Source organism: Cephus cinctus, unplaced genomic scaffold (assembly GCF_000341935.2).
Source record: "Cephus cinctus unplaced genomic scaffold, Ccin1 Ccin1_scaffold0351, whole genome shotgun sequence".
Lineage (NCBI taxonomy): Eukaryota > Metazoa > Arthropoda > Insecta > Hymenoptera > Cephidae > Cephus > Cephus cinctus.
The window spans coordinates 541,115-564,719 of NW_014333043.1; the positions used below are offsets into that span (position 1 = coordinate 541,115).

Genomic DNA, 23,605 nt, shown 5'->3' on the forward strand with positions numbered 1-23,605 from the left:
CCCCCCCTGATCAAAATATTCGTTTATCGTTGATGCAATTGTGTCGAGTGAAGATGCAAAGTCGCAAATTTGTAATAACAAAGAAGTAACGAAAGTATGGAATGTATGTGATTGGCATGTTTTTTTTGAATGTCTATCGATTTTGCTAGATCTAAAGGGAATAATAGCTGGCAGGAGTGTCCGAAGAAGAACATCGTTGAAACACCAACTCAAGAGATCAGGTATGCCATCTTTAATATCACTTTAATCATAGATCCTATTTTTCACTGAATTTTCAAATTTTCTTATCGAAATGATCACGTTAGCAAGTATTTACCTTTTTCATTTTTTTCAATACACGGTTGATATGAATTTGTTATGATAAAACGAAATATTTGCGACACAAATCATGTACTTTTGCACGATCGCTCCTTCTCTCCTACCAAGAGGAGATCAATGACTTAATTTTTTTAGTGTTACTACGAAAGACAAAATTGCATAAAATTGATAATCAAATTGTTACATTCATTCTAATACGTAGAGGGTGGATTGGTTTTTACTAAGAGAAAAGGTGCATCGCTCTACGATTGATGTGACGATTGAAAAATTCGATTTTTATACAATTTATGTCTTTACTTCGTAGTACACTTGAGAAAAAATTGCAACCATTTGAAGTATCACAAATACTTCTTTGTAATGTACTACTAACCGCAATTGCTGAAGTCCTTGTGGTTTACACGAGTACTTCTGCAGTCTTATTACGGTTTCGTAGATTACTTTGAAATTTTTCGACTACCTAATCGACTCCAGTGTTATCACGCTACTACATATGTATTTCCATATCATTGAGACTATGAAAAGACTCATAAGATATCAATGCTCGAATTACTTTATAATTACATCCGTGCGTTATCAATGCATTTTATAGATAAGGAAATGATTTAAAATCTTTTAGTTTTAAGGAATATATTACAGTCTAAAGGAACAAAGGACAATTGTGAACCATCGAAATTTTTCGCAAACTCTGCCTTTTTGTCTAAGCACTATATCCGCGTCAGCTTTGCCTCTGAATCTTTGACGCGCGTGTGACATGCGTGAATGAAAAGTCACATGCGTTTTCTCATTATAAGTGGCTCATTATAAGTGACAGTTATAATACTCTGTCAATTATTCCTCGTCGCTTGTGTATGGTTTTACTCCAATTTCATTTCTAGGCTTGTATAGAGATCATTCGATGTCGAAGCCAATTAGAAATGAAATCGTTACTTTGCTTTTAATACGTGGAACACGTTCAATTTAGTGAAACGTATTTTTTTGTTCTTATTATAGTCTCGAATAAATTGTGATTTTTTTATAACGTCCATTTTTTTGTTACAGTGTTCCAGAAACCAGCAATGACTCAGTCGAAGTTGCGCCGAAGCCCCTGGAGATGCCAAAACTTCCAAATTACACGATGGTCGACGATCTACTCTGTCCACCTGGTCGACAAAATAGACCGCCGAAAATAGCGATAATATTGAGAGGACCACCTGGTAGTGGAAAATCATTTGTGGCCAAACTTATAAAGGTAAGTCAGAGAAAAATAGTTTATCCGATTTTTATGATAAAGATATTTGTATTTTGTAGGATAAGGAAGTCGAACAGGGTGGATCGGCACCAAGAATTCTTAGTCTTGATGATTATTTCCTTGTTGAGAAGGAAATTGAGTCTAAAGATGATAATGGGAAGAAAGTCACAGTCAAGGTAAGGATTTTTATAATGGTCTAAGTTTTTCAATTGAATGAAAATAAATTCGTTATAACAATATTGTCCAATAGGAAATGGTTTACGAGTACGAGGAGGGAATGGAACAAAGTTATTTAGCGTCCCTTATAAAAGCGTTTAAGAAGAACGTCACTGATGGATTTTTTAACTTTATCATTCTTGACTGTATTAATGAGAAGATTTCTGATTATGAGGATATGTGGACTTTTGCTAAAACCAAAGGTTTCCGAGTGGGTATCTTTTTTCTTGATCTTTTTCTTATGCAAAGCAAATCATAATTTAACATTGATATTGCTGCAGGTATATGTGTGCGAAATGGAGATGGATGTACAGATTTGCTTAAAAAGAAATATCCATAATCGTACTGAGGATGAGATCAATAGAATTGTCGATTATTTTGAACCGACACCAAGTTACCATCAGAAGCTGGACGTAAATTCAATGTTACAGGAACAAGCTATCGAGGAGGTACGGTATTGTATAAAATAAACTCAAGACAACATTAGATTATTCTAATTCCTAATAATATCAATTGTGCGGTATATAGGTCCATATGGAGGACAGTCAAAACACGGAAGAAAACGCGAACCAAGCGAACGAGGATAGTCAAGATAGTCAAGAGGCAGTTGTAAGAAATATTTTACTGTCTTAAGGTCCTTCCGTGATAACATCCAATCCAAGATAAAATTCTGAATTTCTTTTATATATTAAACAACAATCTTCGTATATGCCAAAATTGACTATGATTTATAAGAAATCTAAAAATGTCAATTTCCACTGTACATACATTATATAGTCAACGTATAAAAATTAATAACTTAAAGATTCGTTATCTTCATCTCCATGTGATAGAATGTAATAACTTTTGGCTCGAATGTTGAAGAAAAATATTAAACATTTTTACAGACTGTTTAATTCGTGATTCCCCATTACGATTATCATCACCGGACCACCGTGACACACTTTATATTTCTATTCTTATAAAATAAATGCAACACACACTCTTCAACCAATTTCAGGGTGTCAGTAAGTGGGAGCGAATGGAAGCCGAAGATAAATTAGGTAAGTGAAAATTATTTTACAATAAAATTTAAGTTCTTTAACATTTTCTTTTCCAATACTACAGACAGATTGGATGGATTGGCCAAAAGGAAAAATGACGGTAAACCGCAAACGATGGAAGACTTTCTTCAAGTGCCAGATTATTATAACATGGAGGACACACCTGGAAAGAAACGAGTAAGCAAATAAGAAAACTACAGGATTCCTTAGGTACCAAAAAAAAATTATCAGTCAATTATTAATTTTCTATGTTTGTTCCAGGTACGATGGGCCGATCTGGAGGAGCGTAAGGAGCAGGAGAAGTTACGTGCAGTTGGATTTGTAGTTGGTCACACAAACTGGGATAGAATGATGGATCCAACAAAAGGGGGAAGCGCACTTACACGTACCAAGTACATATGACCCAAGTTTATTCCTAGATCCTCTAGGCAAAACTTTTAACAAAAAGGCATGTAGTTAAGAATGTATTGTTTTGCTATTAGTTTATTTCGACGATTGCCACCATTATTACGTATTTTTCTCCCTACGTATTTCCGGCAACGTAAAAAGGGATGTATCGTTTTTCTTTCCTGACACATAACTAGTGGCTCGTTTTTTAAATTACTTCCAACGCTTATACGGCTTGGTAAGTACAACCAAGATATTGGATAATTGTTATCACAAAATATCTATTGCTGCGACTTCAAATGCGTGCCGTTTTGCCCCATTTTGATATCACAACCCTGACTTTAATGTTGTGTCAATTGCATCACATTACTGTTCATGTTTATAAATCCATTCAATTTGCACAAAATGTACATTGCATCATATTGTTATATACATGTGGACTAGTATAGCAATTGGAGCGATTTTGCTTATCCTTATCTATTCCATTGTGCATTATGCAAACGTCTTTTTTCTATCCGGATTCGTTTACTCAAATTCAACGAGGCGATCCGAATACGAATAAGTTTGCATTTACATTGCAGATTTTTTCGCTTATCCTAAGGGCGACACAGTGAGAGAAGCAAGAAATCATCGCACCTGGATATTTTTGTTTTTAGAAATATCACTTTTTTAATCTGAATACATACAAAGAACTTTCTCTACTTATGTGAAAATGACTTGTAATTATTGTATAAATCGTTATTGCAACAAAGAACAAATCGGATTTTCAATGTATCCGCAGAGTGATCGCCGAAGTGCATTTTACGTACATCCAGTTGCATGAAGCGATACGTGATGCAAATTCGGCGTGCGATGAACAATATTATATATCTATAATTATCATTAACAAAACAACATAGATTATTTGATTCGGTAACACTAATTATTCAGTCCGTAAAATTTTACTGATGTTCTCCTTCTTGCAACTGTATTGTGGCGGACATTGACTTGCGCTTCCGTACTCTATAGCCTTTCGAAATTCTTCAATTGTTTTTTCGTACTGTTGATCCTGGAGAATTGACCTAAATACATTCAATTAAGATTATCAATAAGTGGTTTAAACTAAACACAACAGTTACTATATAGATCTTACTGCGGTATCAATTTCATCGTTTGCACAATCATCTCAGCAGCAGCCAAGTATTCTTTTGCTGTTTGTGGTACTTCACAAGCAGCCCTGTATAAACAAGTATCTCCAATTAAGTATCCCAGTGCAAGGGCAATCTCGCCTTCAGACACAACGGATTCTACTATGAAAAAAATATATATATTTTTCTATATCACATAAGATGCGTATAACTTTTAATAATTAATAATTGATACCCTCATTGATTTCGCGCCCCTTGTGTCCATGATTCCCCATATATCCAGCACCAAAGACAACAGCTTTCAGCACAAGCAGCAATAGCAAATTTGATAGGTTTAAATTAAGTACCTATAAAACGATGCACCATAAACAATTTATTAGTATTGTCAATGTTTATTCCCTGCGAATTATTTTTACAAATTCTCACCTGACTACTCGTGGTAGACCTTTCCATGAGTTCTTTGGTAATTTCTGCCAACATGGAACCGTAGAACTTACGATTTTCCTTTTGGCTCGTCGACACATCCTTGCTGTGTTCCTTTTCGAAATTTCGATTTTCCTTACTGCGTGCCAAGACTACCGATACTAGTAGTGCAATAGTGATTAAAATCTTTTTGTTTATGAACATCGTCGACCTTACTGTAAACGGGATTAATTTTCTCAAAAACGAAGCAGTTTATATCTTTAAGGCCGACAGTAACAATATGACGTTACTGCTGTCTAACAGTCTTTTATATTACTGTAGCTTTATCATCAAACCATGAAGCGCTAATTTAATTCATGTGTATCTAACGAGGCTGCTTGACATTTTCTCCATTGTAAACCGTCATGCTACTCGCGCAATGACTTGCGTTACTTGTTCTCTTTTAAATTATTATATTTGTCATGTGCACGAAAGGACTTTCTTCAATCGTGCCGGAAATAAGCGGTGAAAACGCATCGCATTAATATTTTCTTCACTACTCGCGTGAGTGACGACAAAGCACCGTGCAGATTTTCTTTTCAAAAATATTTGGACAAACACGTGCTCTGAAGTAAGCCCACGAACCATCTGATATATATGAATTTGTATCAAAGAAGAAAATTAATTTTACGGACGCGCTGTCTTGAAATTGGCAGAGCTAAGCGAGTGCGAATATTTTCTCTTGCTTGCATCAGAGAATTGAGATTTTCTATGAATCGTAACCCGATTTATTGACTTGATTCGAAGTTTGTTTGTTTTTCACTTTGCTTTGCCCACACACGTTCATACACCTCATATTTTGGGGATGATGATTTCATAACACATTTTCGAATAGTCTTTACAGGTGATGCCCAAAAAATGTATACTTGACTTATTGCAGAATCAATTTTTTCCCGCTTTTTAAATACTTGGTCTGTAGCAAACTTACTACAGTAAACTAATGCGGTTGCAATTCCTTGAAAAAGTTCCGGATGTACAGTGACATATGCATATATCGCAGCACTTCCCTTATAAAAATAGTACGTGCACAAAATTAATATTTTTTGCGACAAGTGCTTAAAACTACACCGTACAGGTCACGTGGGTCTGGGGATAAGCATATATACGCTTTTAGAGTACGATAGCATATATGAGCAAGTGATAGCTCCTTTGAAAGAATTTTTCAATAGGCATATCCTAGTTCAAAACAACCCCTTAAAAAGAGCGTCGAATAAGCGATGGGGGTTCGCATATCCCCTTAATTTCACGAAAAACATGGGGGTAGCCCTAGCTGAGCTTGCTCTTCAGTGCACTGTTAACCCTAGAGTGCCTGGTCACAGTATCTGGGACCGATGAACTCGTTATTCTCCAATGTCTCATTTTCACACCGCTGCTCTAGGGTTGAGTAAGGTTAATCTTGCGATTCCCATAAATTTCGCTCTGGGCGGTATAAGGGTTCAGGATATTGCGGATACAGGGTTCAAAAGAAGGCGAGCAATTTTTAAAAGTCGTTCGCATTTATTTGTAATGATACATGCAAGGCTAGCGATAGTCCGGAGAGTTTGACGTCCTCGTGCTTTCACTCTCACTCGCATCTTCCCACTTCACACTTTTCTCGACGTAAGGGACTCGGACTTTCCCACTCTTTCTTCGCACGCCACTCACTCGTTCCCTATATGGGATTCCCCGTATCGCGGGTTCTTACTCACTCAGACGCATTTCTTCTCACTCAATCATTCGCTCCCTTTCTTTTTCATACTGTTCGCGCAAACACCAATTCACCATATCATACCATCTGACATGCTATAAACACTCGTGCCCAGGGTGCTCGATTCTCTAGGTTATCTGTGAACGCAGTAACCCAGTGGAGGGTGCATGTGAAATGGACTGTGCGATCGATCGAGAGAAATCGAGTGCAGAAATCAGTTACTCCAAAAATACATGTTGCGCAAGACGCACGAGAGCGGAGGGTTACACATTAATTTAGTATAAAGAGACATTTAGGTGCGTGTGAAAAAAAATACATGCTTAATACAAATGCTGTTTTATTGGAAAGTATTGCTTGACCACATTACTACTATGTTACGTACGTAACGGTAATAGTTGATATGAAGCTGTAGCGAGATACAATGATTGTAATAATTTACATAAATGTTGCAAGTGCTTTAAGTAGTAAAATAATTCTTTCTAAAAAAAGACAGCTGTGCCCGTTTAACGTCCTTAGCGTCTAGGAGTAAAGCAGTTGGTTTTTCAACTGGCATTCATCAAAATCTTTAATGAGTCAACTTCGTTTTACGATATGGCTGGCAAATGCTCTTGACTTAGGTGCGGAAAATGTTTTAATTTCGACCAAATTATTTTTAAGGTTTTCTCGCTTTTTATGTCACCGCTTCACGCACGTGTGCACGGATAATAAGTGAACAATACCCTTAAAATAGACAATATATATATTCATCGAACGAGTACCAGGGAAGGGCTGGGAAGCCTTCGTAGATTTATCGTACGAATCGTAAAACGAGAATATCGGATACTCAGATGTCTGACATTTAACCCATTGGCTAAATCTTCCGTGAGGAATGATTTTGACCAAGGAGAAATCTGGGTCTCGGATTAGTACTAGTCCGAATAGGGGTATATTTATACATATACTCCAGGTGGTAAACGGTGGGTAGATACTATGGGCTATAGGTAATAAACGGGGGTCAGACTCAACATAGTAGACGGATAAATGAGTGGTTGAAAGCTCCTCCGCTTGCATAATAGATTAAAGACCAACCCACTCGTTGCATGCTCATATTTTTAACCAGTTAAGATCTAGACCCAAGCATAGCTCACAACTGTTGTTTACATGAGTAACTAGACCTAGGTCATTTGTTATGCCAATCGAAGTCCATAGGCTACGGTCTCAGGTACTTCATTATTCATCCGCATAGCTGTAACTGCTCCTTTAACCCTATATAAGCGATAGGGTCCGCACTACTTATGGAAAAATGCAGGTAACGCTGTTTTAAAATTCCACCCTCTTCGTGTAAGGGTTACGTATGTCCGTTGAACGTAGAGAGAAATAAATTCAAGAATTTCCAAGGGGTGGACGTGATGCGCTGAACTGGATTAATGCATGGTAAGAGGGTTATATTCCTACCTCCCTTTTTTATGCCAAATGATAAATAATTATATTAATAACACGAATTCTTTATGTATTTAATCTTTACACTGTTTCCCATAATCTGCAAATTAATTTAGGCTATTGGGATGTGGTCTGCTGAATAATTAAAAATTGTGTCAAACTGTGGAGTAAGTTATTCATTGTGTTTGTCATATTTCATGATCTTTATATGCATTAAAAAATCCTTGTTAAGAATTCTGCAAGATCCCAGGATCATTTATGGTACTTCCTTCTGGCATAGTGTGAAGACTTGGTTGCTGGTGTATTTGGGTTGATCATTCCGTTTCCATGTCTTTTTCCGTATGGTTTGACAGATCCTTCGCTGAAGGGTCCGAATTATAAATCCTTGGATATATATATCCAGCTATGTATTCCTTTTTGGGCCTTTTTCAATGAATTCTGCAGCTTCTTCGGTCGTATGTGATCAACTCAGAGAATTCATTTAAAGTATTTCTCAATGCATGTTCAGATATTGAAATATGCTATTGCCACAGCATAATAAAAAATATGACTTAGGAAAATGTATTAATTATTAGACAATTCATGTGAAACTTTATATTTTTTTTCCCCCCCTTTTTGGAGATGATTCAATATTTTTTGAGTTTTGTATTGATACTTGTCAGTGTAAAAGTGTAAAAAAAAAAGCAAGTATGGGCAAATTTTTTCTACTGGTACGTCTCAATATTCGCAGTATAGGACATTGCACAAGAGTATGCAACCTGGATAGAGGAAAAGGGGAAGATAAATGCAGATGCTATGGGAAGAGTATAGTGTTGGCTTCTGCAGCTTAATTTCATTTTCAAAAGTCTGGCAAAGGTATAGTTAGAGTCTCTTTCTCAAATACTGAATGATCTGGCGTGAATCTCAATTAACTGTATATCGATCGTAGTTTAGCTGTTTCACCTCGTAGATTTCAAAGTTCTGGCATCCTTCATCGTATGTTGCAGCGTTTCGGTACTTTTCATTGGAGTTTTCGAAGTTTCGCTGTTCCTCACTGTGGTTTCCAGAGTCTCGGTATTCAGTTCCTATCCAACGTGTCTTGAGATCATCCAAACTGTCTTCGTGATCGAGACTTTGACCATACCTTGGCCGAACTTTTGAAAACGAAAGGTGGCTTCAAAAGACTTACCCAAACTGCCCATATCAATAGCATACTCTTTTAATATGGCTATTTTGAAGTGTTGAATCGTGTCAACAACCGTATCAAGAAAAAGAATTTATTTGACGTCAGCTTTTTTCTGATACCAGAAGAACCGGGCAAATCCCAATATTCTCCAATAAAAAAAAAATCCAAATTTGACATTTGGCATTTTCTCTAAATTTCAGCTTAGCGACTCGATCGAAATCTTATAAACTGCATTGTGCCCACGTGCGCCCACATCCCATATTTTAAGATTTACGATTGCGTAAGACATTTTCGTATATTCCTCCCAGTGCTGTCCAAAAAAACGTCTAATAATCTTTTATTTTCATTGCAGAAAATCGACTATCTCTTGGTTTCTGAATACTTCATCTGTATCAAATTACTTATGATCTTTCACAGTCAGTAACACAGACAAATACGCAGCGGATTTCTTTAGAATCTAAAAAAAATCGTAATACGATTTTCAATTTTTTCCTATTCTTAACCCACTGATGCAAATCTTTTTTTTCTAGATCGGCCTTAGAAACAAAATTTCATGGCTAAAATCGTCATTTGCGTCAATGGGTCAATGTTTAACGCGTTTTCTTTGAGTTCCCCAGTTATTGCCTACCGCGGCGAATGTGACCATCGAAAACGAAGAGAATTTCCAGGCTGTTATTCGCATAGGACTGTTTGCTCTTAACATCACAAGCAACGACTCCCTTGCTTCTCTCTCTTCTAAGCTATACCATTGTGATTGGTAGGCCGCATAAGCCATATTCTCACTCCGTAAGTAATCATAATCATGTACTTAGGATAATATTGAAAATTTGAAATAAACAGTCTAACCTCGGTATGAAGTTTATCACCGATATAACACTAGATATAAAGATTAACCATAACGGAGAAGAGGAAACAAGAGAGAAAAACTCTTTTCATAGGAGAAAGTCTTCCTTCTTCATTGTCAAGTGTCTGAAAATATGTTTTATAATTGTATAAAAGTCCTACGCGTCATGGGTGTATCTTACCGTAAGTACTTGAAAGCCCTGAAAACAAAGCTGAACCGTAGAAGCAAACATTTGCACGAGAAGCATACGGTTAAATGATTTATCAATTGTATCAGCACACCTTTGAAACAGAAAAAAGATAAAACTATTTCGACCAATTTATATAAAACTTTGTTTCGCAATAAAATTGCCAACCTGTTCAAGTGGTTGTGCTTGCGTACAATGGTTGAAAGTTTTTTTATAAACGTTTCCTTGTACGTATCCATGTTTTCTAATACATTTTTCAAGTCGATTTGCAGATTCTTGTATTGGCTACATACGTTAAGTACGAGGATAGCCAATATGTTGTCAAGGGTCAATAGGTTGATAAGCCAAGTCAATTCGTAACTAGGACTGACTTGCGTGTTATAAGGAAAGTGAGATTGAAAAAGGAAACGTCGCGATGTATCCGTTCCGTTTATTATCTTTGTCTGATAATTCAAATATATTTGAAGAACAACGTAGCTGATGACCGTCATGTATATCAGAAAGGTAAAGACGAGGGATATAATTTTTGCAATTTTTCCATACTTCAGTAAGACTTCGCGTTTCCCTGGGTTATTTACATTTTTCCAATCCTCAGTAATGCAGGCGAGAACTGGTCGTAGAGCTTTTGATATTTTTGTTTCATTAATAAATGCTAATACACGCAGAATCGTTCACGAATATTGGACCGAATAAATTGCGATGGTCGCACCATCGATGGACAACCCCGTCTTTTTGATTTCGATGGTGCAGCCATTTTCGGATGGTGCAACATTCCTGAATAATCCGAAAAGGAGACATCATTGCTTTGAAAAGTGTAATTTACCTTTACTGTTGAATCGGAGTATTAAAAGCTTCATCAGAGCGGAAATCATTGGTAGGTTAGCCACACATAAATTATCGACGACGAGGTCCAGATCTCCCCAGACCATATCAAGCAACGTCGTCTGCGGGATGATGGTGAATGCAAGCATAAAAAATGCAGGAAACAGAAACTTGTATTTCCTCAATGATCTGCCTCCAAACAATTCCGGATCTGGCCAAATCCCAAGCTGACGTAGGCTAAAGCGATTCCATCTCAAGGTAATGTCTAGATTCTCAAAATCAGATCTTGATTCTTCTGGCTTATCCTCGTATTTAGTATATACGCTTTCTGTTAAGGAAGACATTTTATTGATGCACAGTGTGTTCTGAATTTAGTTTCTATTCAGGTATGACCCACGTAGAACAAAAGTTGTGCTCGCAGGTAACTGTGCTGACATACCAAATACTCAAACTAATTCTGTGAATGGATTTGCAACAGTGAAGACTTGTAAAAACTTCCAGCAATCCCGGTTTAAACAATACGTGTACGATGTGAATCTCTTTTTGCTACAATGAGTGCATAAAACGTGGTTGTATCGGAGTCACAGTCACTGAGTGTATAGGTCACGTGATTGTATCAGAAAACGGACATGTGCCTCCTTTATTGCATGACCATATAGAGCACGTGGAATTGACATATAACTCATATTTAAAGCAAGAGTGCACGTACGAGTGCATATACACTGCAAACCTAAGTGTATACATAACATAACATAACCTAACCTAACCTAACCTAACCTAAGTGTATACATATACAGCAAATTGTGTTATCCCATATCCTTTCAATGGTAGTCACCTTTTCCGCACTTGCAACCGTGTTATTCTTGTGGGAATAAGTGACTACGGTAGAAAGAATAGGGGAAAACGCACTTTGCTACACACTTGGATCTGCAGCTTATGCAAACGAAAATATCTGTATCCTCAATTGAATCACTCAACAGAGTAGTATCGAACGGCGAGAATCAAATTGAAAATATAAATAAGACACTGGTATTTCCAGATTATTCAAGCACTTTTGTTGTTAAATTAACACGAGCACGAAATCCCATTTTATTACGAAAGAAAAATATCACGTTACGCTTCGTATGCTTGTGTAACAAGTTAAATCTGCTTGTCTGAATATTATTGCACTGTCTGTACCTACCAGTTTCCATCACGAGGAACCGTCGATAACTGATGATGCCCCGCTGTTACGGCGCCCTTGAAAGAATTCTTCGGCGCGCATATTTCGTTGTAGAACAATCCCTCGAACCGAGCATCCAATGAACGATGGGGGTGGTTTCATGTTTTTCCTCCTTCAGCAGAGATGGGGATAGCCTATCTGCTGGTTGAACATGCTCCTCAGTGTATCATCCCAGCTGACGTGCTATAGACCCTCGTGCTCAGGGTGGTCGATTCTATAGATTGTCTGCGAACGCAGTAATCTAATGGAGGATGCATTTGAAATGAAACGTAACGTGACATACAAAATACTGATCGTGAGATTGAGCGATCGATCGAGAAGAGTCAAGTGCAGAAATCAATTACTCCAAGAACACATGGTGCGCAAGAGGGACGAGAACGCAGGGTTACATATTAATTTAATATAAAGAAACAATTAGTTGCGCGTGAAAAAAAAACAAGGTAATACTCAAATGCTGTTTTATTGAAAAATATTGCTTGACCACGTTACTACACTGTTACGTACACAATGGTAATAGTTGATATGAAGTTGCGGTGCGATATAACGATCGTTGCTATTAAAACTATTTACATGAATACACTAATTTAATTAGTAAAATAATTAGTGTCACGTCCTGCTGACGTACTTAGCGTCTGAGAATAGGACAAGTCGAAGGAGTCGTGGTCAAGGGTCATAGACTCCGGGTGCGGCTTGGTGGGAAGTGGGTGGTGGGTGGATGCTATAGACTGTGGGTGGTGGGTGATAGCTATAGACCGAGGGTGGCAAGTGGGCGTCGAACGTTACATAGTAGAGTGATATAAAAGAGTGCTTGGAAACACCTCCAGTTGCATAATTGATTAAACACCAGCCTAGCCGTTGCATGCTCATTTTTTAAATAATTCTTTTCCAGTTCCGGTCTAAGCTCAAGCCTATCGTTTGCATATTTAACTAGACCTAGGTCATTCGCTATGCCAATTCAAGTCCATATGCAACGTTCCTAGGTACTTTATTATTCATTCGCGCCGTAGCTGTTCTTTTTTATCACCCTGTATATGCGATAGGGTACGCGCTTCTTATGGAAAAAAGCACGTAACGCTGTTCTAAAATTCCACCCACTTTGTGTAAGGGTTACGTATATCGTTGAACGTAGAGAGAAATAAATTCAAGAATTTTCTAGGGGCTGACGTGGTGCAATGAACTGGATCAATGCGTGACAAGGAGGGGGGGGTATTTCCACCTCCCTTTTATATGCCAAATGATAATCGATTATATCGATAACGCGCATGACCTATGACGTTAACCTTTATATTTGACTTTTTTTACAATTTGCAAATTAATTTGAAGTATTGATGGACGGTCTGCCGAATAATGGAGATTTTTTACTGCACTGTGTAACAACTTTCCGCATGTTTTGGCATTGCGGTAATTTAATATCTTTTTATGCATTTGAGAAATCCCTGTTAGGTACTCTTCAGGATCACAGGATCATTTACGGTACTTCCTTCTGGTACGGTGTGAAGTCTAGGATGCTGCAGACTGATTCATATCATTCGGCAGATCCTTTGATGAGGAATACCAATTATGAATCCTTGGGTATATGTATGTGTATCCAACTATGTATTCCTTTCTAATCCTTTTTTTATTTATCCTGCAGCTTCTTCTGTCGCACGTGATCACCTCAGAGAGTTCATTTCAAGTATTTCTCAATGCATGTTCAGATAATGAAATGTGTAGTGTAATGTTCAGATAATGTTGCCGCAGTGTAATAAAAAATATTACTCAGGGAAATTCATTAGTTATAAGACAATTTATGTGAAAATTTGTATTTCTTTCCTTTCTAGAAATGAGCCAAAATTCATTTGAGTCTTGCAGTATTGCACGTCAGCGCTAAGACGTAAAAATGCAAGTATGGCGAAAGTCATGGGTTAATATGGGTGATTTTTGCTCCTGGCACGTGTCAAATTTCGCGGTATAGGACATTGCACAATTGTATGCAATCTGGACAGAGGAAAAGGGGAACATAAATGCAGATGCTATGGGAAGAGTATGGTGTTGGCTTCTGCAGCTTAATTTCATTTTCAAAAGTCTGGCAAAGGTATAGTTAGAGTCTCTTTCTCAAATACTGAATGATCTGGCGTGAATCTCAATGAACTGTATATCGATCGTAGTTTAGCTGTTTCACCTCGTAGATTTCAAAGTTTTGGCATCCTTCACCGTATGTTGTAGCGTTTGAGTACTTTTCATTGGAGTTTTCGAAGTTTCGCTGTTCCTCACTGTGGTTTCCAGAGTCTCGGTATTCAGTTCTTATCCAACGTGTCTTGAGATCATCAAAACTATCTTCGTGATCGAGACTTTGACCATACCTTGGCCAGACTTTTGAAAACGAAAGGTGGCTTCAAAAGACTTATCCAAACTGCCCATATCAATAACATACTCTTTTAATATGACTATTTTGCAAGTGTTGGATCGTGCCAACAATTGGAATTTGCCCATACTCTTCTCAGACTTTTGCCATACTTGCGTTCCCCATAATAAACACGATCAGGCTGTTACAAGGCATCCGTATCAGCATGTTCGTGAAATTTAATATACCCAATATGCATCATTCAAACACAAATTTTACATGCATCACAAATTTTATGTGCATTTTTATCTAAATCTGCCAAAGCTTAAAAAACGACCCTTTAGGGTAACAGAATTTTTGACTCTTTCAAACAAAGAAAATTTAAAAGTTTGTTAAATCATTAAATGTGCATTTTTACCCGTGGCTAAATTATTTTGTTGCGGCAATTAGTCTGACAGCAAAACGACAGAAAAAATTGTTTTTGGTACTCACCAAAATGGGGCTCCAACGCATAGATTTCAAGATGACTGACAGCTGATTATGGATGAGTGGCGTAGATAAAGATTCTCTTGTAATCGGTGTACTCCTTTGCCCCTGTTGTATCTATCTCACGTGTAAAAGAGTTCAGATGATCTACTGACGGAATGCTAATGCGCGAATGATTTATACGACATTATTACCCACATGGTGAGTGACAGTATTAATATTGTTTAGGGATGTTTTAAAAAAGATGCAGGGATTTGGTGATGTCAAAATATTTTATTAGTGTTCTACCAAGCAGTGTGTGGATACTTCAAATTTTATCGAACATTATTACAATTATCATTCGCTTATAGACATCAATATTGATATATAACCCAATAACGTCTTTAAAATCTGTAAACGAGATGCCATTATAATTATGCAGATCTTGCGTCAAAAGGAATTTACAATAGAACAAATGTTTCTGCGTAACAGATACTCTTTTGTATTGTTGGAAAATTTCTTACGGCAGCAAACAAACTGTGGGAATAATAACAAAAATTTGCAGCTGTCACAAACAACTGTTTTCTGGAACCGGATATTATGAACAGTAGGCATCTCGCATCTTTCGGCGATAAATTGTACCAACAACTATCATAAACAGTATCGCCAATAGCCTCGTTCTAAAAATAACAAAAAAAAAAAGAAAACAAAAAATATTGAAAGTGCTACTTCTTTTTTTTAAATATCCAAATCGCAACTTCACCTCAGAGCACAACAATTCGCTCACGTAACAGTATCCATAAAGACCAGCAAATGCCACAAAAATAGCACATATTAGAAACACTGTTTCGGCAATGCTACTTTGGTCATTTTGAAAAACCTAAGAATCAAACGAAATAACTTGTACGACGACAAAGACAACGAGAAGCAAAAAATGTCAAGCGCACTCACCCATATGAATCCAAAACCAAAGAAGCAACATTCCAGCATGCTAGCGGTCATTTGTACTAACAATGTCCAAGCATAAGAACTCGCAACTCTCTTGCTGAATCTTCGATTAAACAATTATTCGAAATTTTTCTATCGCGTCAATTTAACCCTTTGAACTAGACTGACCCCTCTCAGGCAATAAAATACATCGAAAATGGGCAAATGTCGAGTGCAAAGGGTTAATTAGTAAAAATTTCACTAACCCGATAAGTTCATTGTGCCTTTTCACGATCAGGCCAATCTTTTCCAAAAACTGATTTCCGTCATTCATCGTTGCTTCAGTCATTACGCTTTTCAATTCATTTCTTAGATTGGTAAATTGACAGCACAGGTGTAATACCGACATTGCCAAAAATCCGTCGATTACCGTATACGCTGTGCACGCCAGTGTAATCATAATGACCACAACGATGCAAGTCAATTCGAAAATTGGACTATTTTGAATATTGTATATAATAACAGTTTGGAAAAATGGTTCATTAATATAATCACTTATATTTTCCGCTCTTTGATATACTACAAATGGAATGGCTACGTTCACAAGAATTGAGGCGTAAGCCGCTATAGAAAATGGCACGTATATTATTTTTGCGATTGTCGCATATTTCATCATCAATGCTCTTTCCTGATCGCTTTTCGGTCTCATCCAGGCCGCCACAACAAGATCCACAATCGGTCGAACATCTTTAAATTTGTGTTAAGATATAATTTGAAATTGCAATTTTTTTTTAACAAAATTGTACCTTGTTTACTGAACCCAAAGATGAAACACTTGATCATTGACGTAGTAACTGGCACATTTAAGAGTACCAGATTTTTCATCATAAGATTCAGATCTGGCCATACCATTATTAGAGATATAATTTGCGGAGTGGATATGACAACTAATATTAGAAATGACACTATTAGAAATCCGTACTGTGATAGCCAGTTCATTTCATCCACAGAATTTGGCCAGAGCCCCACTACTTTTAGACTTATACGAATCCAATTTATCACGTATTTCAGATCTGAGGAAGCAATATGTTTTTTTAACATTTTCTAATCTTCTTAATCCTTTAATGTTTCAGGCTACAAAATAACTAGAACCGGGTATTGCCCAACCGCAATATTTTTTAACAAATGTCAATCATTGCTATTCCAAGTTTTAGGAAATAGAGCTAAAGTCCTAATTCAGAGAAAAATCAGACCGATGCACTGATGTATAGGTGTATTTCAATGTGCGCGTTCCCCATTGTAAATTTTCTTTAAAGCTACCCAAGCCGTAGAAATTTTAATGCGACATTAGAAGATTAAGTAATTTATTAATATTCTTTAAGACCGAGGAAATAAAATTTAATGAATAACCGCGATGAGCTTGCAAGGATGCTTCCATGTTACTTCGTATTGACTAAAGAAAGGATGCTTCGCCTGCTCCTCAGAGCCGTCCGAACCTTACTCAGCTGTACGCATGCTCTTGAAAAAGTAGAAAATCGCCATCTATGTGAGGTACGGCAAAATAATATATTGTAGCTTTATCGACAGTGCCTCGAATGACAATCGAAAACCTACTGTAGATCTGGAAGTGGGAAAAACTGAAGTATTTGTCACTTGCAAGTTGAAACTAGATTTTCGATTTAGACTCTCTTGGCAATGTCATATTTAGAATTGCTACACACGTGGGTACGATTTCAAATGTACTTCAAGCATAGATCATGCAAATAAAGAATTTGTTCCACTGTGTAAAAATTAAAATGATCAAACGGCAACTTTGTGAAATGATTTAAAAATATTTCACGTACTAACACACATTAATCAAAATAGAAAAAATGCTTGCACAATACCAATGAGCATTTACAGCAATATCTTATTCAAAGACTCAACAACTTTATTATCTTTAAATAAAACAAAAGTACTTCATCCAATGATATAATTTTTTAGCATATTTCTATTGATCAGCACATTTTTTATATTCTCTTTAAGTAGTAAAAATTAGGAAAAAAACGATTAACCTGAGATTATTGTGTCCCCTAATAAGGAAACTGAAAACTTTTAGAAATCTAGAACTTGAAAGTAGTTATTAATTTGATATGAAATTCATAGTATGTGCAGCCATCTATGACATGGGTGTCAGTTCGTGAGTGTTTATCGATTCTCATCAGTGACCTACTGAGGGAACAGTTCTTGGTCTATGTCCAGAGGTCTACGCTAGATCCAATGCTACATTCTGATATGTAAATTAAGAAATCAATGAATGCCTGTAGCTGAGCCTCGGACCCACTTTTAGCCAAAAATGGGTGATTAGACTTGAAAGTAATACATAAGAAATTATTGAGTAATAAATTTAAAAAATGTTTAAAAGTATTTACTTTTGAGTGCATTAACTAATATTGTATGTACAGGCGAAACTTTGGTGAACACTAACAAGGAAACCCTCCCAACCCGACCCCACCGATTTCATTAATTTTTTGATATGTTGCAGTACTCGACAATGATTTTCGGGAGTGAATTTCAAGGGTCGTTTTCATCCCTTTAAAGTGGATGTCAGCACAAAAAAAAATACGTGTCTCTTATTTTGTCGAGTACTGCAACATATCAAAAAATTAATGAAATCGGTGGGGTCGGGTTGGGAGGGTTTCCTTGTTAGTGTTCACCAAAGTTTCGCCTGTACATACAATATTAGTTAATGCACTCAAAAGTAAATACTTTTAAACATTTTTTAAATTTATTACCACGAGTTTGAAATAGGGTATATTCTTGAATATAATTTTTTTCCAAAATTTTTAATTGTCCACCGGCTCTTGCATTGTAGCTAATATCACTGAGAGATAACTCATTGATGTTTTTAGAATCTGAAAAACGGAATTAAGCCTCGCAAAAAGAAATAATTTTAAGCAAAATTACGCGATAGTTCTTACATTCCTAAGGCCAAGTACTCACATCAGTAAAAGTTGACATGGTGAAAGACCTGAATTTTCCAGCAGTTAATTTCATTGGACGAACTGTACGATCCATTATTAATATCACACTTCTTGCATCTATCGGTTCGCGAATATACCACAGGCACTCGTATGCTGCATTTCTTATCTTTTCGTTCTGTGCAGTAATTGAATTATGAGAAAAAAAATAATGTTGCAGAATAATATTTGGAAATATTACGTTCACCTCGTGTTGAAGTATTTCACCGAAATAACAATAAATGTATAACGGAATTAATGTGGCAAGAATAAAGAAAATTAAAAATACTATTTCCATGGTAGAAACTTCTGCATTCTGAACTTGCACTTTCTGCAATTAATATAAAACCTTTTCGATACAGCCAAACACAAAGAAAAGAAATTCTCACCATAATTAATTGAAAACATAGAAAGCACAGTAATGCCGCGAGTAAAGTCATTTGCGCGAGTAATATTATATTGAAATTATCATCGATCATAGAAGCAAACCTTAAAATATACAATTATTTTAATAAAATTATACAAAGTTTTCCTTTACATTTTTCTACTAAAAATTAAATTTGACTTATACTGACCTGTTCAGGTGCTCATGTCGTCGAACAATGATGCCAAGTTCCTTCATAAATTTAATGGAATCCTTTGGATGGACTTTCAGTGGTAAATCCCTTAGCAACGCTCGCAGTATCGTCGATCGTGCAGAAACGTGCATTATCAGTAACACAAGAAAATTGTCACATCCTATATAAATATTGATCACAATCACAGTAGCAACAATTTGCCCAATAAATATTAATTCAAAATTTGGACTTTTCAGCATGTATTTTGGAAAGTAGCTGGGGAAAAAAAATTCGAGACCACGATGCGTTTCGCATTCTGAAGTTTTTGTGATGTGAAATTGAATTTTGACGAGTACACGCAATAAAAATGTCAAGTATGAGAAAAGTATATTTGAAATGCAAAATCTTCTGACAAATTTCCCTTTTTTCAGCAAGATCCCTTTTGTTTCCTCGTTGGCATTAACAGAATTCATCCAATCTTCTTCCATGTACTTGAGGAGTTTTCCCAAAGCTTTAACACCACATTATTTCACATTATATCACAATGTATATTTCTTTTAACTGTAAGATACGGCAACAGTACCTTGTCTATTAAAATAGAGAATTATTATTTTTATTAAAGCACACGAGCATACAATTTCTCCAGTGGCTAATATCTGTATGACTAAATCAAAATCATCGATTCTCGTTACGAGTAATATAGTTTGCGGTAAATAGACAAAGACGAGAACTAATAATATTGATGAGATAATCTTGAATTTTAACACTTTATCTTTTTTAATGTTTTCAACGTCAGGCCAGAGACCAATTGGTGCTAAAACCAAACGATGGATATTCGTAACGAATTTCATATCTGTATTGCCCATTAAAGAGAAGAAATAGCTATTAATTATAGTACTGCCACTCGAATTTTGATACCATCACGTGAAATTAAATAAATCAGGAATCACAACCCACGATACGAATTCGATTTCAAGTGGGTACCCACCGCGACATTTATCCTTTTTAGTTTTCATCGTGACTGATACAAATGGTTCGAATGCACCTGAGGAACTAAAGATCCATGGAGTCTCCCTTGAACTGGAGGAAATTTCAACCCTGTGACGCATGCTCGCTGAAAAAGCTGAACTACCCCCACGCAGCAGGAGAGAGAAAATCTAAAGAATTCTACCATTGACTGAGAAGATTCTATTGCTCGGATGGTCACCATTTAGATTCAGAAGATACACCTGCCGCCATCTGTTCGATTAGCATCCAGTTAATGCGAGTTTTTCGATTACCACCCGTGACCTCCTGACGATTAGAATTCTAAATCGACATGACACTCTCTTACATTCTGAAATAAAGGCTAAGAAATCAATAAAACTGCAACTCAGAATCGAATCCAATGCTAGTCAAATGGTTTTTTCGCTTTGACATTTATGACAAAATCAGCTGCTTAGTTTTAAAATAAAACATGAGACCCCTTGGAGTGGCGATTAACAGGTGAATGTGTACTGTTGATTGCGGTAGGTGATATAATGTACATAATATTTTACCACCGACAAGAGTGCACGGCTGTACCATATGATACGTGTAATTATGCGGGTGTCATTTAAGTTTTCCATAAAGTGAAGTAGTAGAACTACCTTCGCCTAGTACAATACTTTAGAATAAACCATCATTTCTTGAGAAATTTTCTAATTGTCCTTCGGATCATTGATTGTAGCTAATAGCACTGAGAGATAACTCATTGATGTTTTTAAGATCTGAAAAAAGGAATTAAGCTTCACAATCAAACTAATTTTGGAAAAAATTATGTGACTAATACCTAAGTTTTCAAAGGCAAATACTCACAGCCGTGAAAGTCGACATTACGACGGGGCTGAATTTCCCAGCAGTTAACTGCACTGGACGAACTGTACGCGCCATTATTATAATCATTGTTCTTGCATCTCTTAGATCCAAGATATACCAAAGACACTCGTACGCGGTTCTTCTCGTCTCCTCATTCTGAACGATGATAAAATTGTACAAAAATATTCTTGAAAACTATTATATCGTAAAAAGTAAGCTCACCTGGGATTGAAGCATTTCACCGAAATAACAATAAATATACAGTTGAATTAATACGGGACAAATGTAGAAACAAAGAAATACCAATTCGATGATAGACAATTCCGCGTTCTTATCTTTCAATTTCTACAATTAATATAAAATTTTACGAATATCTTGGACATATTAGTAAGTTAGGAAAAAAAGAGCATGTTTCTCACCACAAGAAAGTGAAAACTTTGAAAGCACAGCAATACGGAGCACAGAACGATTTGTAATAGTAAAATCATATTGAAGATGTTATCAATTTTCGAAGCGAACCTTAAAATCTCTAATATTATTTTTCTTAAATTTAAAAACATTAAATTCATCTTTTACTAACCTGTTCAGGTGCTCGTGACGTCGGACGATTACTCCAAGTTCGCACATAAATGTGGAACTCGTAGTACCAACTTTGACAGGTAGATTCTTCAGGGATGATCGCAATATTGTAAATTGAGTAGAAACATGCATTATCAGCATCACAAGTAAACTGTCACTTCTGGAATACGCGCTGATTGCAATCATAATGGCCACAATTTGCCCAGCATATATTAATTCGAAACTTGGACTATTGAAAAGATAATTTGGCAAATAACTAGGAACGAATAAATCAAGACCAGGATATGTGTCGTTATCCGAGATTTTCGCGAAGTAAAAAAATATTTTGACTACTATATAAAGTAACATTGTTATGCAGATTGTAACGGAGTATGAGATACACATTTTTCTAACGAATATTGCGTTCTTCAACATGATCTCCCTTATTTCCTCGTTGGCGTAATCCACCAAATCTTCATTCATACTTTTGAGAAGTCTTCTCAAATCTTTAAGAATGCGTTACTTTATGCTTCACTCGTATTTTAACTATTTTTATTCGATTCAATGACATTATAAGTACCTTCTCTTTTAATATGTAGAATTATTATCTTTATTATGGCACAGGAGATTATAATTTTTCCAGTAGCTAATATCTGTATAACCAAATTCAAATCCCCAATGTTCATTAAGAGCAAAGCACTTTGGGGTAAATACAAAAATCCCAGAAGGAATAATATTGTGATGATACACTTCAGTTTTAAATGTTTACTAGCTTGACTATACTCCGTGTCAGGCCAAAAGCCAAAAAATTCTAAAGCCAAACGACTGAAGTCCGTTGCAAATTTCATATCTGTATTGCACATTGAATAAAACAATCAACGATTAATCATATTGTCTTCCAAATTCTAACACTTCGGCCCGCGATTCAAATCCAATTTCAAGTACCCACCGGAGTATTTATCTTTCGATTTTTTCAGCACGTCTCACTCGAATGGTTCAAGTGTTACTGATGAACTGAAAATCCTTCCTCTTCTGCGATAGGAGAAGCTAGCGCGCATACTCGTCATAAATAGTAAAACTATCTCCCCTATTGTAGAAAACGTGAACTCTCATTTGAGTTATTCTTTACTCAAAGAGTAATTTTTCTAGGATAGAATATGAAGGTAGTGCCATCTATTGAAAAGATGCGGTACCCTCTACAACAAGGTTAGTTTGGAAGGTAGCTTCAACTCTACTTTAAATCACTCTTCTCTGCTATGTCACCTAGCATCTTAATAGTATTGTTTTTGGCTGAATTTCTGGCAAAGATAATAGTTTTTTTACCAATATGAAACACATTGTATTTAGAAAAACATTTATTCGGGTTTGAATTGGTCGGAATTTTCTTCACCGACTGGGAGGTGGGTATCTGTTGGGTGCAAGCCGTGCACCGCGCCAGTTTCATAGGGCAAAATCAGTAGATAAGTCCAATCGTATCTGAATCAAACATAAAAAACTTCATATAAACCTAACAATTCCGTCAATCGATACACGCACGGTGTTCCACTTTACCCCCAGTATACATAAAATTAATGTAAAATACTATCAAAGAAGGTGTAATCAATGTACCTATTTATTCCAACATGAAGTTTACTTTTATCATGGTACTTATCAATAGAGTTTAAAAGTATAAGAGTACCACAGGTAAATTAATTTTCAAGAATTGTGAAGCATATATGATGTAGTCTAGTTTCAGAAACAGAACATTCATGCAATAGTCATATTCGTCCACAAGTCTCTGGGGTTTCAGCATCTCAGCTAAGACACTTAATTG

General features: G+C 36.3%; 5 protein-coding genes across 20 annotated transcripts in view; 1 reads left to right on the forward strand and 4 right to left on the reverse strand.

Annotated features, from left to right (window-relative positions):
• Positions 1-20,546, forward strand: part of LOC107267198 — a 28,125-nt gene extending 7,579 nt beyond the window's left edge. For 4 of the 7 annotated variants that reach the window (XM_015738576.2, XM_025084378.1, XM_025084376.1 and 1 more), the window contains 10 exons: positions 150-221; positions 1,357-1,546; positions 1,606-1,722; positions 1,797-1,973; positions 2,044-2,211; positions 2,291-2,371; positions 2,763-2,805; positions 2,870-2,982; positions 3,067-3,197; positions 3,774-3,944. In XM_015738576.2, the coding sequence (XP_015594062.1) occupies positions 150-221; positions 1,357-1,546; positions 1,606-1,722; positions 1,797-1,973; positions 2,044-2,211; positions 2,291-2,371; positions 2,763-2,805; positions 2,870-2,982; positions 3,067-3,197; positions 3,774-3,792 (1,111 nt within the window). In that variant the 3' untranslated portion in view covers positions 3,793-3,944. Of the gene's footprint in view, positions 1-149; positions 222-1,356; positions 1,547-1,605; positions 1,723-1,796; positions 1,974-2,043; positions 2,212-2,290; positions 2,372-2,762; positions 2,806-2,869; positions 2,983-3,066; positions 3,254-3,773; positions 3,945-20,407 lie in introns of those variants that run through there. The other 3 variants (XM_025084375.1, XM_015738578.2, XR_003059506.1) reach the window with 3 other exon arrangements.
• Positions 4,105-11,296, reverse strand: LOC107267203. Of its 3 annotated transcripts, none has more exons than XM_015738592.2 (5): positions 10,907-11,077; positions 4,746-4,957; positions 4,555-4,666; positions 4,325-4,478; positions 4,105-4,253 (listed from the first exon to the last, which is right to left on the reverse strand). In XM_015738592.2, exons 1-5 carry the CDS (start codon positions 11,052-11,054, stop codon positions 4,115-4,117), a joined length of 765 nt encoding a protein of 254 aa, XP_015594078.2. In that variant the 5' UTR covers positions 11,055-11,077; the 3' UTR covers positions 4,105-4,114. The 3 variants fall into 3 exon arrangements, with proteins under 3 accessions (XP_015594078.2, XP_015594077.2, XP_015594076.1); XM_015738591.2 differs by having other exon boundaries at positions 4,325-4,481; XM_015738590.2 differs by lacking the exons at positions 4,105-4,253; positions 4,325-4,478; positions 4,555-4,666; positions 4,746-4,957 and adding an exon at positions 10,049-10,705 and having other exon boundaries at positions 10,907-11,296.
• On the reverse strand, positions 12,569-20,540 carry LOC107267200 (odorant receptor 13a-like). Of its 6 annotated transcripts, none has more exons than XM_025084383.1 (8): positions 20,387-20,540; positions 19,982-20,251; positions 19,417-19,909; positions 19,231-19,330; positions 19,050-19,172; positions 18,825-18,980; positions 15,679-15,795; positions 12,569-15,595 (listed from the first exon to the last, which is right to left on the reverse strand). In XM_025084383.1, the coding sequence occupies exons 1-8, from the start codon at positions 20,505-20,507 to the stop codon at positions 15,377-15,379; spliced, it is 1,599 nt and encodes a 532-aa protein (XP_024940151.1). In that variant the 5' UTR covers positions 20,508-20,540; the 3' UTR covers positions 12,569-15,376. The 6 variants fall into 6 exon arrangements, with proteins under 6 accessions (XP_024940151.1, XP_024940150.1, XP_024940149.1 ...); XM_025084382.1 differs by having other exon boundaries at positions 12,569-15,326; positions 15,440-15,595; positions 18,825-19,172; XM_025084381.1 differs by having other exon boundaries at positions 18,825-19,172.
• Positions 15,794-18,287, reverse strand: LOC107267202. Its single transcript, XM_025084385.1, has 2 exons — positions 16,649-18,287; positions 15,794-16,589 (listed from the first exon to the last, which is right to left on the reverse strand). Exons 1-2 carry the CDS (start codon positions 16,941-16,943, stop codon positions 16,009-16,011), a joined length of 876 nt encoding a protein of 291 aa, XP_024940153.1. The 5' UTR covers positions 16,944-18,287; the 3' UTR covers positions 15,794-16,008.
• A 230-nt stretch (positions 20,547-20,776) lies between the features above and the next one.
• On the reverse strand, positions 20,777-23,552 carry LOC107267201 (odorant receptor 13a). 3 transcript variants are annotated; one of them, XM_015738585.2, is made up of 7 exons: positions 22,742-23,552; positions 22,373-22,642; positions 21,815-22,298; positions 21,654-21,753; positions 21,457-21,579; positions 21,235-21,390; positions 20,944-21,146 (listed from the first exon to the last, which is right to left on the reverse strand). In XM_015738585.2, the coding sequence occupies exons 2-7, from the start codon at positions 22,638-22,640 to the stop codon at positions 21,078-21,080; spliced, it is 1,200 nt and encodes a 399-aa protein (XP_015594071.1). In that variant the 5' UTR covers positions 22,641-22,642; positions 22,742-23,552; the 3' UTR covers positions 20,944-21,077. The 3 variants fall into 3 exon arrangements, with proteins under 3 accessions (XP_015594070.1, XP_015594071.1, XP_015594072.1); XM_015738584.2 differs by having other exon boundaries at positions 20,777-21,146; positions 22,373-23,552; XM_015738586.2 differs by having other exon boundaries at positions 21,654-21,669; positions 22,373-23,552.
• Positions 23,553-23,605: the final 53 nt, after the last annotated feature.